The following is a 17457-nucleotide window of genomic DNA, read 5'->3' as shown; positions in this document are numbered from 1 at the left end:
TTCATGGATGACACAACAGTCCTTTCAACAAAAGAGGATGGCACCCGTGAAATATTGAAGCAGTTGGAGGAGCTAGTTGCCACAGCCAGGATGAACTTCAAACCAAAGAAATCACGGAGCCTCTCACTACGTAAAGGAAAGGCAGCTGAAACAGTCACATTAAATGTAGCCAACCAAGCCATTCCAACGGTGCCAGATGATATCTTCTAATGTTCTTCACTGTATATTATAATTACTATATCAAACTTGCATCCAGAAATGCCTGTAGCTATTTTGTTTTTAGGTTATCATGAATTACGTGTGAGATATAATCATTAATTTGGAAGTATGGGGTACTGTCTGAATAAAAGGAACACAAACACACAAGAACCAAATGTCCAACCAATGAAATAAAACAATGGAAAAGTATTCGCTATATTTGTCGTCTTTTCCCGCTCGTATGCATTACTCTTAAATCAATATTTCCCACCAGTAAACATTTTCAGTATCAATATGGACTGATCATTTATTTCCCAAGAAAATGTCAAGAAATATGTGAAAATTGTAAACAGAAAACGAAATCAGAAATTATCTTACGTTAATATTCGAGGTGACATCTAAATATATTTTGACAAAAGAGAATATCAGTTATGAGCTGCAGCACTAACTCCGGATTTCTTTCCGTTTCTTTGTTGTACCATCCCTGTCGTAATGTCTTCAACTGTTTTAAGGGCATTCCATTTGGCCGTTACAAATCAAATTTTAACACAATGCACGTTGTATAACAACATCAAATGAAAAAGGAACAAAATGCAAAGTGATTACACTGATTACGTAACTACCAACTACCGGTATATCTAGTTTATAGCCTCCACCCATTAAAAAAATAACCCAAATCACACAGTTATTTTAAAAATGAGAAAAGGCAAACACAGTTACAAAATCACGTCACTTGCCAAGGTGATAACACCGGAAACATATCTACTGCTATATCTAGTTTATAACGTCTGCCCACTGAAACAGTTGGCCCAAATCACACATATACAGTGTGTGTGTGTGTGTGTGTGTGTGTGTGTGTGTGTGTGTGTGTGTGTGTGTGTGTGTGCGTGTGTGTGTGTGTGCGTGTGTGTGTGTGTGCGTGTGTGTGTGTGTGTGTGTGTGTGCGTGTGTGTGTGTGTGTGTGTGTGTGCGTGTGTGTGTGTGTGTGCGTGTGTGTGTGTGTGTGTGTGTGCGTGTGTGTGTGTGTGTGTGTGTGCGTGTGTGTGTGTGTGTGTGTGCGTGTGTGTGTGTGTGTGTGCGTGTGTGTGTGTGTGTGCGTGTGTGTGTGTGTGCGTGAGTATCTGGATCTGTTACCTGTAACGTATGCATTACATCACGTCATATAATGCTATTCTACTACTACTACTAGCCAACCAACCAAACGAAAAAACAACAACAAAAAAGATATAGCGCCATTTCATGTAAAACATGTTGAAATGTGCAAAACCAATCCCAAAACTTTTTAAAAATGTCTTCAGTCGATGAAGATTTGACAAAGTTTATGCAGAAAAACAACATTCAAGCCAATAGCAGAGAAAACAAAAGAAAGCAGTTAAGGTAACACGCTGATAAAAAATATTCATGAACAGCCTGTTGAGAACAACAAATTTCCTCTGAACCGAATGCTCATTTCATTTCCAGACCAAGGGCACCCTCATGGATTTGGGAAGTCATTTACTAAAGAAATTCTTTTTTTAATTAGCCAGGCTGGACATGAGTTGATTAATGGTTCAGAATAGCCTGAAAAATTGTACCCATTCGGTGAGAAAACATGAACATTTAACCGGAAACTGAATGAATAATGGATAATTCTTTGGATTTCATTGTTGATTTTGGGTTTTGATGTTGCTAAAAATCTAGAAGCCTTGATTGCTTTGACCACTGATTTAAATAATGAGCAGTAATTCCTGAAACAAAAATGATAATAAACTAGGCCTACAGCAGCACAGAACGAAATTATTAGCTCTGGGCAGAAATACAATAATCTTGTAAATATCATTCACACCGTAAGCGATTGTACTTAAAGAGAAGACATTATTAACAGAAAATGCAAAGAGACGCAGACCCCACGATGCGATATATCAAATTAAATGAAAGCATGTAGCTTGTCATTCCAACAGACATTTTATAACAAACAATATCCATAGAAAATGCAACAAGATTATGAATGTCAAGATAAGTGATTACATATAAAGAGAAGACATTATCAACAGAATATGCAGAGACACAAAACTCACAATGCATGAAATTACGAAAGCATGTTATTTGTCAATTCTAATAAACAATCTATAACAGTCTTTCCATAGAGATGGTATTTTGAAGAATGCATTAAAAGAGACACTGACAGCAAATTCATGAAATCAGAACTAGCACACAATTAAATGTTTAATGGCATTTCAGTGACGATTTCAGCACCAGTGAAAAACAATTGGAAAACAAGTCAGCACACAAAATATAGTGATGAAATAATTTTGAAAAATGGAAGAGAACAGATTTTTTTTTTTTTAAGAGAGAGAAAATGGAAACCTCACAATGTTGAGTGTCCAAAAGCACATCTACACAGTTCTAAATGATCCGTAAACTATCATCCTTTAACAGTAAAGAGTGGTAACTCTCTCCATTCACAAGGTACACAACTTCAAGTCAGTACTGCTTACGCTGCCGATTCAGCTAGCACGCAGGTAAATAAAAGGTACATTGGAACAAACCCAGACATTATTTGTTGATATCATCTTTTACTTTGAAAACAATAATTCCTAGGAGAATAATTCACACGTGACAATATAAGTAGCTAAAGAAACTAAATAATTTACAAATGTATTGATAACAAATCACACAACGTATACAGAGAAGTTGTGTGTGTAAAGGTCAATGAAAGGAAGGGGAAACAAGCAAAATCTGAATTGCAAGGAAAACATCCGATACTAAAAAAAAATTTAAAAAAAAAAAATAATAAAAAAAAAAAAAAAAAATATATATATATATATATATATATATATACGCATGATGTACGGTGCGGAAAAAAAGACAACAGAACAATTCATTATGCGAACAGAAAAAAAGAAAGAAAGAAAGAAGAAAAGGAGCATGGAAAGGACCACAGCATTGAAAGTTGCAGCAGAAACAGTATCAACGGCAACAGTAGAGGAAACAGTAACAGCAGTAACATCAGCAGCGATGGTTAGAGCAGAAGTTGGACAAGGTGATCAAGTAGAAGAAGAGCAAAATAATGTTGCACGCGAGAGATACATCAACAGTGAAATCAAATTAAATAGCAATCGTGATATCATTTCTACACTATTCTGTATACCACGTTATATACACGGTCAAACACACACACACACACACACACACACACACACACACACACACACACAGAGATATCATGCACACAATGTCATTCTTCTTTTTGTGTGACTTACTTTGCAATCATGTTTAAAAGGATGATCTGTACGAAACACAAATCACACCAACAGAAACAGTGACAACAACAACAAATCTGAAATTCATGTACACTGCTTTGAAACACTTTATATAAAGAATACTTTACTTTACACCCTCACACACTCACACACAACAACAACAACAACAACCCACAGAGTATGTGTGTGTATTGGAGAATGGAAATATATGAAGGAAATGAGAACAAATCAAACTATGCACAGGAAAAAGTAATACATCGATATTTTCAAACACTTTAAGCAAAAATACAAAAATTCAAAAACATGAGCTCACGAAGAGAGTTAACATTGCGTGTGTGTGTGTGTGTGTGTGTGTGTGTGTGTGTGTGTGTGTGTGTGTGTGTGTGTGTGTGTGTTGTATGTGTGTATGTGTGTGTGTGTGCGCCTTAAAAAAACACATCAATAACTGCGATGTAAGGCGATAAACACATTAATAACTGCGATATAAGGCGATATATATAACGTACTTGTCAACCATATACAACAGTAGCATAAAACAATTATAAGGGTCGGTTCATTTATTCATAATAATTTCTGTATAATCACATTAAAAACATTTTTTTAAAGGTGTACAATAAGCAGTATCACAAACAAAGAAGAGGACAAAAACAAAACAAAAAAAATATAAGGAGGAATATGATGAAGATGATGACTGATGACAAAGAAAGGAGAAGAAATACTTAAACAATTGAACAACAGGGGAACCGTTTGAATCGTTAATTTCAATCTGGATCCGAACAACAGGTTAAACAGCAAAATAGTAACCAGTTTCTTTCAGCATGTCAGCTCTGTACCAAATGTTATTTGTTGTTCGTGGTGAATTTTGTTTGTTTGTTTGTTTTTACGATCAGTTGCCATAGAAGAATTGAAACATAGACTGACACAATTTGCTAAGATGTCCCCTGCCAGCTTGTAAAAAGTGATGTGTGTGTTAATCCAGCAAAAGAAAGACTGAAAAAATAAACACTTATGTCATAGGTGGTTTGTAGTTCTCCCGAAAATTCTGCACTCTCGTATAACCGATACTGTCGGCTCACATCATGACATGCAACAGTAATATAGGCCTTTAACAGTTATGCCTAATTTTTATCCCTTCAATTTGGAGGTGAATCCATTTCAGTCAGTAAAACTAATCAGATCAGAACATCTTTTTCAGTAATTATTTTTTTAATACGAGGGTCATTCAATAAATAAGGTGAATTTTTCAGTATAAGGACTTCTAATACAGATAGAAGCTTACTTTTTTTTCATTTTTTTTTTCAACGTAGTCTCCCAGCACTGTCACACACTTTTCCCATCTGTGCACAAGCTTCCGTATTCCCTCAGCGTAAAAATCTTTGGACTGATGTCTCAGCCAGTCGCTCACAACACTTTTGACTTCATCGTCACTTTCAAACTTCGTGCCTCTCGTGAACGCTTTCAAGGGACCAAACAGGTGAAAGTCTGAAGGGGCAAGGTCTGGGCTGTAAGGGGGATGAGGGAGCAGTTCCCAGCCCAGCTCGTTGATGGTCTGCACCGTTCGGGCTGCTGTGTGAGGCCTTGCGTTGTCATGACGCAAGATGACTCCTTCTGACTGATGACCCCTGCGTTTGTTCTTTATGTCTTTCTTGACCTGCCTCAGCAGTTCACAGTAGTTGGCACTGTTCACAGTGCTTCCTTTCTCAAGGAATGAAATGGTGATTGGGCCTTGCATATCCAAAAAAACGGTGAGCATCACCTTCCTCGTGGACCGCTGGGACTTGAACTTCTTCTTCACTGGAGAGCCTACGTGCTTCCACTCCATGGACTGCCGTTTGGACTCAGGCTCATAGTGCCAAACCCATGTCTCGTCACATGTGACCACCTTCTTCAGAAACTCATCACCATCCTTCTCATAGCGGCAGAGACACTGCTGGGACAACTCGACCCTCCTCTGTTTGTGCTCTGGAGTAAGCATCTTTGGCACCCACCGGCAGCTGACCTTCGAGTAGCCAAGGTCATCATGGAAAATTTTGTGTGCTGTCCCAACAGATAAGCTCAAAGTCCTTGCAATGTCATCCACTGTCACCCTTCTGTCAGACTGAATGAGGTCATTGACTGATTCGATCACCTCAGGAGACCTCACTTCTGTAGGCCTTCCAGGCCTGTCTTCATCCTCAACACTGCTCCGTCCTTCTTTAAACAATTTAGCCCACTTGTAGACATTTTTTCGGCTGAAACATGTGGCACCATACACAGTTGACATTCTCCTATGAATTTCAACTGGTTTGCACCCTTCAGCAACCAAAAACTTGATAACTGACCGCTGTTCAATCCTGGAGCATGCTTCTTGGTCGGCCATCTTTGTTAATCGCCAAAACTCTCAAAGTTTTTTATAATCTGCAAAACAAATTAAATCCATGTGAAAAAAGAAGTAAAAAAAAAAAAAAAAAAAAAAAAAAAAAAAGTAAGCTTCTATCTGTATTAGAAGTCCTTATACCGAAAAATTCACCTTATTTATTGAATGACCCTCGTACTTTATGTGTGATGTGATTGTCATGTATAGTTTAGGTGGTGACTTATGTTTCATAACTGCACACTTACCGTTCGTAATTGCATACTAGTATCTTGAAATGTTGTAACTGAGTGATAACTGACAGTGTTCGGTTTCTTTTCCACAATATCAATGTATGGAGAAAGACGTCAAGGCACTGTTTTTCTTGTCACTATCATCCTTATCATTGCTGTCGTCCTCAACATCACAAGTCTTATTGTTCGATTTTTTTTTTTTTTTTTTTTTTTTTTTTGACGGCTCTGCGGTATGCATAGAAATAAAGTCGCACCAAAACAGTGTGTCTGGTGATCAATCCTTCAGCATTCTCAGCCCATTGTCTTCATATTCCGCCTTTCCTTCTTCAGCCATTGCGTCAGCATATTCAGCATCACTTACACTTTAGTTTTCTGGACCTGACTGGACTGAAGCCATCAACGCTTCGGGGTTTGCTTTGTGCACAGTCATGAGATGTCTAACAACTGACGATATAATGGTGTTTTTTTCCTGGATGATTTCTCTCAGACTTTCCCCTACCAGGTTGTTCTGAGAAACAACTTCATCGAGAATGGTTTGAAACTTCGTTGCTTAGTCTATGAGTTCTTGCCCATGGTCTGTCAGGATACGCTGAATTTGCGTTTCAAATTCCCACTTAAGGTATTTGTTGGATGTTCTTAGTCAGTCAGTTTCTTGTTTGAGCTCTTTCAGCCGTCTTTCATTAATCCTGTTGTTAGTCTCCATCTCGCTGGTGTATAGTTTTCTCTTCGCAGCATCCAATCGCGGATAGTTGTTTTGAGTTCCAATGTCTGTAATACGATTTCTCAACTCTTCGCGTTCCTTTTCCAGAAATTGCACATACTCTAATAAAGTATTATTCTCTCTCTGGGAAATTTTGACTTTCTCATCAAGTTCGCTAAGTTCACATGCTGTCACTGTGTATTTGTCAAAGCTATGGGTATCCATTTCAAGGGTAGTCCGTCATGTCTATAACTGTGAAGTGGTGAAAAGACCTCCCTGTACACCTGTCGAAAAAAAAAAGAAAAGATTCCTGTTATCTTATTTCATCTCACACGACTGAGCCTATAGTTATCTTCCAAAACGTTCTTCGTGCAAATCCAGGAAATCGAAAACCGGACAATATGCACAGACATTACACTGTATCAACAATTGGTGTTACCTCACACGCAAAGACGTTTTAGTTGCGGCTCACCAGATCTTGTAGTTAACAAGGTTATAAGTACGAAATAAACTGTTCACACCCCATTACAAAGAAATCCGATTCCCACATTGTTCTTTTTAAAAAAAAAATTAAAAAAAAAAAAAAACAACAACAACAAAAAACAAAAACAAAAAACCCGGAAGGAATTCATTATGTAAACACTTTTAACACGTTATCATATGCATTCTTTGTTCAAACAAAACAATAGGTTAGGGATGAAAATAACAACTCATTCTGAAAGAATGTTGAAAACTGAGACGGGACATATATTTGTAACTTGAATGTAAAACCTTATGTCCGCTTTAAAAAAAAGAAAAAAAAAGAAAAAAGAAAAAAGGTTACACTTTCTTTCATTTCTCTGGTATGCAAATGAAAATTTATATCAATATTGGCATTTGCACTCTTCATTTTGTTTTAAAAAGTATGGTCCGAGACTCTGACAACTTAGAGTCGACTGCGTGATTTCTCTTATCATGTTCCCACCTCCGTTCCCAACAATGACGTGGGTAGCCTGTTCCCAATTGTTCTGGGATGATTTCGGCAGTTCAGTTTAGTTTCAATTGCAAGAATGCATCAAAGCGTGCAAGCTGTTCCATACACGATTCACCACATTGGCTAAAAAAAAAAAGAAGTATATTTTGCACATTAATCCAAAGCGCTGGCCAGGCCTTGATTTCATCAAACCTAACAACGTAAAATCTAAGGAAAACAAACCCAGAATTTTGTTTTATCTGGACATACTGACATTGAATTTGTTTGGTGTTTTTTTTATAATGCATGGTGACTTCGCAGTCGAAAAACATACCTTCTAGTTTTATTTCCTTTTTTAACTGATGTTTTATTGAGAAAACATAATTATTTTCATAGACTTTGCAAGGTGCTTCAGTGAAAACAAATTAAACGGATTGATTATGCAATTTTATATTATATATTTTGTCAAGCATTGATATAGCAAGTGTGTTGTCTTCACATTTGACTTATTGCTAACATTTCAAATAAAATCAGTAACACGAAGAAGTGCAAAGTTAAAACTGTGGAGGAAATATGAGACTACTGCAGAAAAAACACCGAAAATACCTAAAAAAAAAGATAAAGAAACCAAAACCACAAATTTGCGTGATAAACAGCTGTGTCACAGTGAGACCTAGCAGACAGCTGACAAGAAATAGAATTCAGAAATCATCGTCCACTTCACGGATGTTTGCAGCAGGTCCATATCTCATCTGACAGGCCCTGAAGGCAGACTGAAGAATCCGATTCGTTATCGTGCTGGTCTGGGCCACTTGCTGTATCGTTGCTCGGATGGTTTCTCTTTCCACGTTTTTATCTTCATTCAGAGTTTTAAGAAACTGCTCTATCTGTGACTGCATCTGTTCTCTTTCAGATGTGTGCCTCTCTTCCTGTTTTTTCATGTCGGCGATGTGCTGCTGTCTCAGTCTTTCATGTTCCTTCTGCAGCATTGTTTCGCGAGTTTCTGTCGATGCCCGCAGTGCTGCCATCTGTGCTTTTAACTCTGCGATGTCTTCCTTGCTGGAGGCGTCCTGAGATTCCAGCTTAATTTTCTGCTCTTTCAGGTTTTCGTTTTCCTTCTTTATGATTTGGTTTTCCTTTGTTAGTCTTTCAGCCTTTTCTTTGGATTCTCTCACTGTTTGCTCCAAGTCTCTGATGTGACTTGAAAAGCCACCTTTCTGTTCCCTCGACATACGTTCATTTTCTTCCTTGTCTTTTTGGAAACGTTTGGACATGTCTCTCATCTGTTTTTTAAGCCACTCATTCTCTTCTTCCAGACGTTTGGTTGTACTTTTTAGCTTCGCTTCATTGATTTTCATCTCCTCCAGTTCTTGTTTTACTTCTTCCATTTGATTTTCCTTATTTTGCAGTTCTCGTTCTCTTGTCTTCAGTTTGTCAGAAAGCGTCTTCATGCCATCCAGCTCTCTCTGCAGCCGTTCTATGTGTGTATTCAGCTCAGCGTTTTCTTCATCAGTCTGCCTTTTCATCTGATCTTTTTCATTACCAAGATGTTTGTTTTTCTCTGCAGTTTTGGACAAGTTTGTCTTCGCTTCGTGAAGTTCCCTCTCCAATCCCACAATCCGATCCTCTCTTTCTTGGAGGTTGGAACGAACATCAGCAACAGTGGTACGGGTGGTGGACAAGTCACGGGCCTTTTTGTCAACTTCTTCTTGTAGAGATGTCACACGTCTTTCTAAATCTTCTACTTCATGAATGATTCCTTTTTCTTTGGTTTCTAAAGAAGTAATCTTACTTTTTAATTCAACGATTTTTGAATAAGATTTTCTTTTGTCTTTTTCAAACTGATGTTTTTCTCTTTCCAGTTGATTCACGAGACTGTTCTTTTCATCTATAAGTTCTTTGATGGCATGATCCTTATCAGCAAGTTGTGATTTCAGATCATCAAGGGTCGGTTTCTTTGGTTTAGATGAACCACTGAAGGGCCACCACGACCTTGTGGACGTTAACTCCAGGGTTGTGTCCACACCAAATCCTTGTTGAGACATTTTATTTCTTTCTGTTCAGAATTCCTTTCCAGCTTCAATAACAATGTCTTGGGTGGCTCAGGTTCTACGCTGTGTGGATATCACACTGTTCAAATGGTCTTGACCTGCAACATGTGAACGTTAACGCTGTGGACACAGTCGGGAATGGCACTTTCTAACCATCATGAAAAAAGGTAGAGATTTAGACAGGTCAAAACATACCATAATATCTGAAAAAGATCTCTCTGATTTGTTTCAGTATGTTAGTATTCGGCTTTCGTTTTGATGTTTTTGCCTTTCCCATTCAACTGTTAAAACTCACACAAACATAATTCAGTTTATCGGTATGGAGAAACCATATATTCAGACACAGACAGAGACAGACACAGCTTATTTTAGCTGAAGGTTCCGAGGGTACTGCTAATACTGATAAGGATCGTGCGGGATGGATCACCCCCTGGGGGCTGTTGTTTTTGAGCTGACTGACGTCACGTGGCTTGTGTCGGTAGTTTTCACATCCTTCCAATAATCTCCTTGTCTTTTTTATGATTATGAGTATGGATATCATCATCATCGTCATTTTCATCATCATTGTTGTTGTTGTTATTATTATTATTTATTTGTATTATTTCCCTGTGTTTGCAATTTCCTCTCCTTCCTTGGTTTTTGACTCACTTGTGTAAACAAAGTGAGTCTATGTTTTAACCCGGTGTTCGGTTGTGTGTGTGTGTGTGTGTGTGTGTGTGTGTGTGTGTGTGTGTGTGTCCATTGTAAACTTTAACATTGCCATTTTCTCTGTAAATACTGTGTCAGTTGAAACCAAATTTGGCATAAAATTAGGAAAAATTCAGTTTTTTTCCAGTCAGCTTGTTTAAAACAATATTGCACCTCTAGGATGGGCACAAAAAAATAAAAAAATAAAAAAAAAATAAAAAAGAAGCCAAATTATATGCAAACTGAATTTACTGTTATATTTATATTTTATTTTATTCTCTAAACTTGGCACTTTGATCTGATACTCTGGGACAACAACAACAGCAGTTATTTTTTGTATCATTTTTTGTTCAACAGGAACTTCTTTTGCTAAGCATGAAGTTATATTCCTGGTGCATGTCTTTGGTGCAGATAATAAAAAAGGGAAATTAATCTGTAATTAATGCTAGGGGGGTTAATTTGCTTTAAATTGATCTTTCTCATCTTAAACATTACATTTTGAAATTATACTCAATACATAAAAAAACTTGTGTGTTTACTCTGTGTACAGGGCTTTCACTATGCTCATTTGCCCAAGTGGTCTTTTTCGGAAAATACAAAAATCAATAATACGAGTGGACTTTATAGATCTATTGCCTGAGCCCTGAAGGTCATGGGCAAAAATCAATTGCGTACACATATTTATACATATCCTAAGCGCGTGAACGCGAAGGACGCCATTTTGTTTCAAGTTGTTGACCTGCCCGTTCAACCCTATATTCAATCGACAATACACGATAACATGTGATGGAAAGTTGGAGAAGGAGACCGTTAAATATTTATTCAGAGAAAGATTTGTGAACGCCTCATCACTTACTGGATCATGCCCCAAACTGCCATAAAAATATCCACAAAATCAGTTGGAGTTAACAGTTAAAAATAATAAACCATGAGAGTTAATACCCTTGATGAAACGTAAAAATTTCCAGTCTTGACTTTTCTCAAAATGTCCTTTTCACTTCATACGACGTTTAGAAGTACTTGTACTTGGCTCTACATGTTATTAGTTTAACAAAATACTCAATTTTCATATCAACTTTAAAACTAGAATGAACATAAAAGAGAAATTGAATCGACCATGTCGTACATTCCCAGTGGGTGTAACTAAACTTGTACATCTATCTAGATCCAGACAAAACGGCTAAATGTTGTAATAGCCACGTCTCCTTTACCGTGGACTTAAAAAGAATTCTTAATTGCCCTTAAAGATTTTTTGAATACCCAAGATTCACCAGAATAATATGATTTAAACAGCGTGCTCACTGCGAATACCACAATCGATTTATCGCCCTTTAAAAAATCATGTTTGAATGTTAAAGTTTGGAACGTCAGTACCGTATAAAGATCGCCCACACTGATGAGTGTCCATGTGGCACTGGACCCCAGACCCCTGAACACATCCTCCAATACTGCCCAACCCATGAAGCTCTACGGCGTCAAACCTGGCCAGGGGGCACAGAGCTACAGGTGCAGCTTTGGGGAGACCACCACGACCTGGAGAAGACCGTGGGTTACATCGTGGCGACAGGGGTGACCGTCTGACGCAGCCAAAACATCGAACGCAGAAGAAGAAGAAGGAACGTCAGTTGAGGAGCCACGATAGTGTATTGGGTAAGACAATTTCTTCTCACCTGACCACGCGAGGTTCGAATCTGCCGCCAGGACTTTTTTTCTTCTTTCTTTCTTTTTTTTTTTTTTTTAACTCGAAGCTTTATAATAACAAATACAGAACACATTTTAACGATTAGATTTTTTTTTAAGTGTATCAAAAGTTAGTCTTGAAGGCCTTGCCTCTCTTAATTGTTTTGTTTTGTTTTGTGTTTTTGTTTGGTGCTACTCCCATTTGTATCGTTCTTCCATCATTTGTGTGTTTGACATTTTCCAAGCCTCCCTACAGTGCTTCTTATCTTCCATGTAATCTTTCTTTGCCTTGTGTTTGTTATTTTTCTTTTTTTTTCATTTGTGTTTATGATTTTCCTGTTATCCGCATTGTGTTTGAAACTTTGAATTATCATTCCTTCTTTGCTTCCAGTTTGCTGTCTTCTTCAGTTTGTAATTTCCACCTTCTGTCACTTGAGAATGTAATGTTTCGCTTCTTCCCGTTTGTTTTGTATCAACATATTTCCCTGTGTGAAATTCGGGCTGTTCTGCACGGGGAGAGTGCATCGCCACCTTTTTTTCTTAAAATTTTTTTTATTTATTATTATTATTACTACTACCTTTTTAATATTATAATTATTATTTATTTACTTATTTATTTATGTACGCTTATCTATTATTTATTCACCTTTTTTTTCAAGGCCTGATTAAGCGCGCGCGCGCGCGCATGTGTGTGTGTGTGTGTTTCAATGTACATACTTTCTTACCTAACTAGACTCAGCTTTATCTCAGTATTTCAATGAATTTATGTACATTTGTGAGTCTTAAGTTTGTTTCACTATCAGAGTGGATTTTCCAAAGAAATTTGTCGGGGACTAGACTTTTGTTACCGCGGGTTCTTTTACGTGCGCTAAGTGCTTGCTGCACACGGGACCTTGGTTTATCATGCGAATGGCTGGCGTCCAGACTGCCACCAAAGGTCTCGTGGAGGGGGAGGGAGGAGATATTCTGGCGAGGGATCTAGATCAAGTTTCATCAGTTCATAGAGATAGAGGAAGGGTATCATGCTGCTAAAAAATGTGATTCAATAAAATTTTGCGAAATCAGTTATCATCAAACACATAACATACATATAAATACACATTTCAAACACATGTTACATATATATAAATACACATTTTGAAAGTACATTATGAATACTCATGCTAAATTAACACACACACACACACACACACACACACACACACACACACACACACACACACACACACACACACACACACACACACATTTGAACACGACCATAACATATTTTGAGAAAAGTGAGAAAGGGAAACAACAAAAACTAACACTTTAAAAATCTTGGTAAATTCAGCCTCCTTGTACACATTCCTCTTTCTTTTCCTGGGGTAGAAAAAAGTGAGGGTGTGAAGGAGGAGTGGGCAGAGGAGAGGTGTGTGCGTGTGTTTCTTTTGTTTGTTTTCCTTCTTTCCTTTTTTTCCCCGAAGACACAGTCGGTGCTTCTCAGCTGTGCAAATTTTTGTTTATGATTGAGCATGTTTGTCCCTACTGTTCATATTTCATTTCACGCATGAACGTTCGTGAGTACTTTCTGCATGTGCCTGGTCCAGAGCTGTGACAGCATGCAAGTATCTGTCGATTTTACAGTGTGAAGTGAACATTGTTGTTGTTCCTGGGTACTGTGTGCTGCAACACTGACAACATAACTTTTTGTACAAAGGTGAAGTTTGCCGTTTGTAATTTTTTTTTTTTTTTTTTTTTTTTTGTTGTTGTTGTTGTTGTTGTTGTTACCTCTTGAAGTGAAATGTCTTGTCTATAAGTGATTTCAGAATTGAAATTATCCAAGAAAATCACAACTTTGTTTGAAGTGTGCCATGACTTTTGACTCCACAGTCATATCAGGCGAAACAGGTGGCGGATTCGCCGTCGCACGAAATGGTGGTCGTAGAGGTGTTATGGAACGTGCGAAACGACGTGAGAAGTGTCATCAGATCCTCAAAGGCGCAAAACGACGACGCGACATTGCCCGCCTTCCTACTGTTGTATTTGGCAATGCCCAGTCCCTGCATAACCAGTCCGATGAACTGGAAGCAAGTGTCAGGTTCATGCAGGAGTTCACAGAGTCCAGCTGACTGTGTTTCAGTAAGAAGTGGTTCAGTGAGAAAGACTTGAACCACTGGACAGGACAAGGGAAGCAATAGGTGAGGGGTGGGGTGGAGGTGTGTGCGGTTTTGTTGACCACCGCTGGTGTCAGTTTTCCAGTTCATTTTCTTCCTTTCTATCTGCCACTGATTCGTCTTTTCTATAGCTCAGTGTTGAAATTCAAAGTTTCTGTTGTCTCCATACTATCTGTCCAGTTGCCTGACTGTCTGATTGTCACTGTGTCTATTTCTCTGTTTCTTGTTCACCCTTCATTTCTGTTTTTCATCTGTAGAGTCTGAAGGTGCAGGCAGTTGTCGCTGGACGGGATCTTGGGGTGCGGGCAGAGAACCCTGGATTGAATTCATCATGAACTGCGTGGTCTGAGCAGTGTTGTTCATCAGGAAGCTCAGGAATACTTTAGTGTTCTGTTGTTCTTCTTTCAACAGGTCACAGAGCTGTGCCTGCCCGCTATTGGCAGAGTCCGTCACAGGTTTTTAAAACGCGCTCCTGTTGATTCATTTGCTCCTTATGCAATTCTCTTTCACCTTCTTGGGATTTTCTCATATCTCGTTCTCTTTCTTCAAAAGCCGCTTCCCTTACTTTGATATGCTCATTCAGTGCTGCTTCTCTTTTTTCTAGGTCTTTCATTGACATTTCCAGCTTCATCTTGGCTTCCTTCAAGTCTGTAACTTCCTGTTCAAAAGCAGCCTTTCTTGCTTCCAGGTTGTTGACATCTGCTTTCAGTTCCGTCATGCGTTCTTCTGTTGTTGTTTTTGTAAAACTTGTTGCTGAGCCCTCTCTGTCTCCAAGCCTCTCACCCTTTCGTCAACAGTGCTCTTCTCGACGGCCAAGTCACCACACTGGGATTTGATGTGGTCTGTTTCCAGACTCTGCCTGTCTAGCTGAGATTCAAGCTGGGTGATTTTTGTCTTGAGTTCCTTTCTTTCTTCTTCAAGAGCTCTGATCTTACTCTGTAAAGCAGTTTTGGCAGTTTCTATCCGTCCTAGTTCTTCACGTAGCTTGCTGGAATTATTTTTCCCTTCTTTGGCTCTGGCCTCTTCCTCCAAAAGTTTGTTTTTCAAAGAAGTTACTTTGCTTCCAGAGCAACAATACCCTGATTGCGGTCTTCCAGATTGTTTTCCAGTGTTTTGTTCATGGTCACATTCTCCCTCAGCTGGTCTTTGACGTGTCTGAAATCTGCCTGTAACACAGACAAATTTTTACCCAAATCAGTATTCCTTACTTTGTCTTCTGTCAAACTGGCATTGGCATACTTTAAAGAGTTCTTTTCTTGTTCCCCTCCTGAATGATTCTTATTAGCTCATTCCTTTCCATTATGAACTAAAATGGCTATTAGTGAGTGAGTGAGTGAGTTAGAGAGTTTCAGAATTTGTTGGTTGTATTTTTGATTGTGTACTATTTACGAGTGTGTGCTACGACTTGTGTGTGTGCGTGTACGTGTGCTTGTGTGTATTGTGGGTGTGGGGGATGAATACTTTTTTCTAATAATGTTCGGTATCTTGTGTTCAATTTTTCCTTTTTGATATTTACATATGTTTTCTATTTGTAAACGCCTAGGGTTTATTTTCAAGATTAGGCGTAAATGCTCATACTGCTACTACTACTACTACTACAACTACTACTACTACTACTGCTGCTGCTGCTACTACTACTACTAATAATAATAATGATAATGTTGCTAGGCAGTATTCCATTTCATTCTTTCGAAAGTCACAGTCAGCCATTGGTTTAGAGTGTTGGCGCGGAAATCTTTTCTCTCCAGTTAGGGATAGTTTGTTGACTGTCCGAGAATATTCTATGGATGGTGTATTCTTTCTCATTTCCTCACACTGATCCACGTATAGGCATAGCTGTAAGGTCTATTTAATGAAAGGTTATGCTTATTGTATCCCACAGTCAGTGGTGGAAATTGAACTGTAAAACACAGGCCTGAATTATCTGTTTTGATATTTGGTTTCTTCGGCGCAATTGAATAGCTTGTGTGAATCCATTAGCTGGCTGCACCACTTACTGGTCAAGCCACGCTAGCTTCCACTCGTTGTATTTAGCATTGACTTACTATTTGGTCTCTCAGGTTGTCAATATCTTACATAAAAGCCACTTATTCTCTAATATTGTTTATTATTCATATATTATTTTATATACTGATATCAGTTCTACAGTGTTAAGTGTTCCTTTCTTTATACTGACTACCAGTTCCACCAACCTCACAGTTACAGTTTGCTTATTCTTCTACAAGGTGTGTGTAGTACTCTGTTGTGATGATTACAAGATAATGTTGGATTAATATCCGTTATTGGTTAACAGCATCTGATATGTATCACAGTCTAGTCATCATAATTTGGCTAGCCTGCTTTTCCTACACAGCTTACTCCAGTATGGTGCCATATGATAACTGATCCATTTGAATCACTGTGACACAGTATAAGCTTTATATAATCTGTACTGTCAGTGTACTTTCACTAAATCAGCTTAACTTCAACCATTTTTACAACACTATCTAAATGTATTAGAAATGTCATTTGCCGTCAGTGTTGGTCTTCACACATATGCATTATGCTGTGTTATGTTGACGCAAGTTCCAAACATAGTGGTAATCTTTCCATTGTAATATACACGTGCTTACTATCACTTGTATCCGCTATGTTGTACTCATGGCATTTGTTGATTGTGTTTTCCAGCCAGTGTCTTCTTTTCGTCTTTTCTTTTCTTTTCCCCCCAACTATTGTAATAAAACAATAGACAAACCATTTGTGACGGGCCTCTATATGTCCCTGGGCTGTGTGTGGAACTTGCCCTAACATCTGCACCGTTTCAGTGGCATTACTCCCACGCTGCTCATTTAGATTCCCCCATACACGGCCACACCCGGGTTCGTCCGTCACAGTTCCAGCGTCGGCAGTCCGCAAGGAATCATCGATTTTAGGTCGCCAGGAGGCCACACACCAGAGGAGACCCTGCACTGCTGCTGAGTCACTTCGGTGGTGTTCAGTGGTGCCTGTTCTGATTCAACATATTTAGGACACCACCTGCTAAATCCCCTACTAACGACAATAATGGCTTATTCGCGGAGCCAGACTGAGTGAGCGTCCCTCCCAGAGTGGAGACCGCCACCACATCCCTCCATCAACAGCCCCCATGAATCTGCCGACACTGAAGACATTGACAGGACTCACCCCAAGCAAAGAAGTGGAGGGGTATCGAAACTGAGGTCACCAT

General features: G+C 38.6%; 3 protein-coding genes across 3 annotated transcripts in view; 1 reads left to right on the top strand and 2 right to left on the bottom strand.

Annotated features, from left to right (window-relative positions):
- The window catches only part of LOC143283221 (uncharacterized), a 96923-nt gene that overhangs the window by 37218 nt on the left and 42248 nt on the right, over positions 1-17457 (top strand). The gene's annotated exons all lie outside the window — the stretch shown is intronic.
- Positions 7581-10446, bottom strand: LOC143283274 (uncharacterized). Its single transcript, XM_076589457.1, has one exon. The coding sequence runs from the start codon at positions 9721-9723 to the stop codon at positions 8380-8382; it is 1344 nt and encodes a 447-aa protein (XP_076445572.1). The 5' UTR covers positions 9724-10446; the 3' UTR covers positions 7581-8379.
- On the bottom strand, positions 12284-16086 carry LOC143283223 (uncharacterized). The gene is made up of 4 exons (XM_076589398.1): positions 16067-16086; positions 14973-15312; positions 14634-14653; positions 12284-12547 (listed from the first exon to the last, which is right to left on the bottom strand). The coding sequence occupies exons 1-4, from the start codon at positions 16084-16086 to the stop codon at positions 12436-12438; spliced, it is 492 nt and encodes a 163-aa protein (XP_076445513.1). The 3' UTR covers positions 12284-12435.

The sequence above is a fragment of the Babylonia areolata genome, chromosome 6 (assembly GCF_041734735.1).
Source record: "Babylonia areolata isolate BAREFJ2019XMU chromosome 6, ASM4173473v1, whole genome shotgun sequence".
Lineage (NCBI taxonomy): Eukaryota > Metazoa > Mollusca > Gastropoda > Neogastropoda > Buccinidae > Babylonia > Babylonia areolata.
This window is presented reverse-complemented; position numbering and strand designations above follow the sequence as displayed.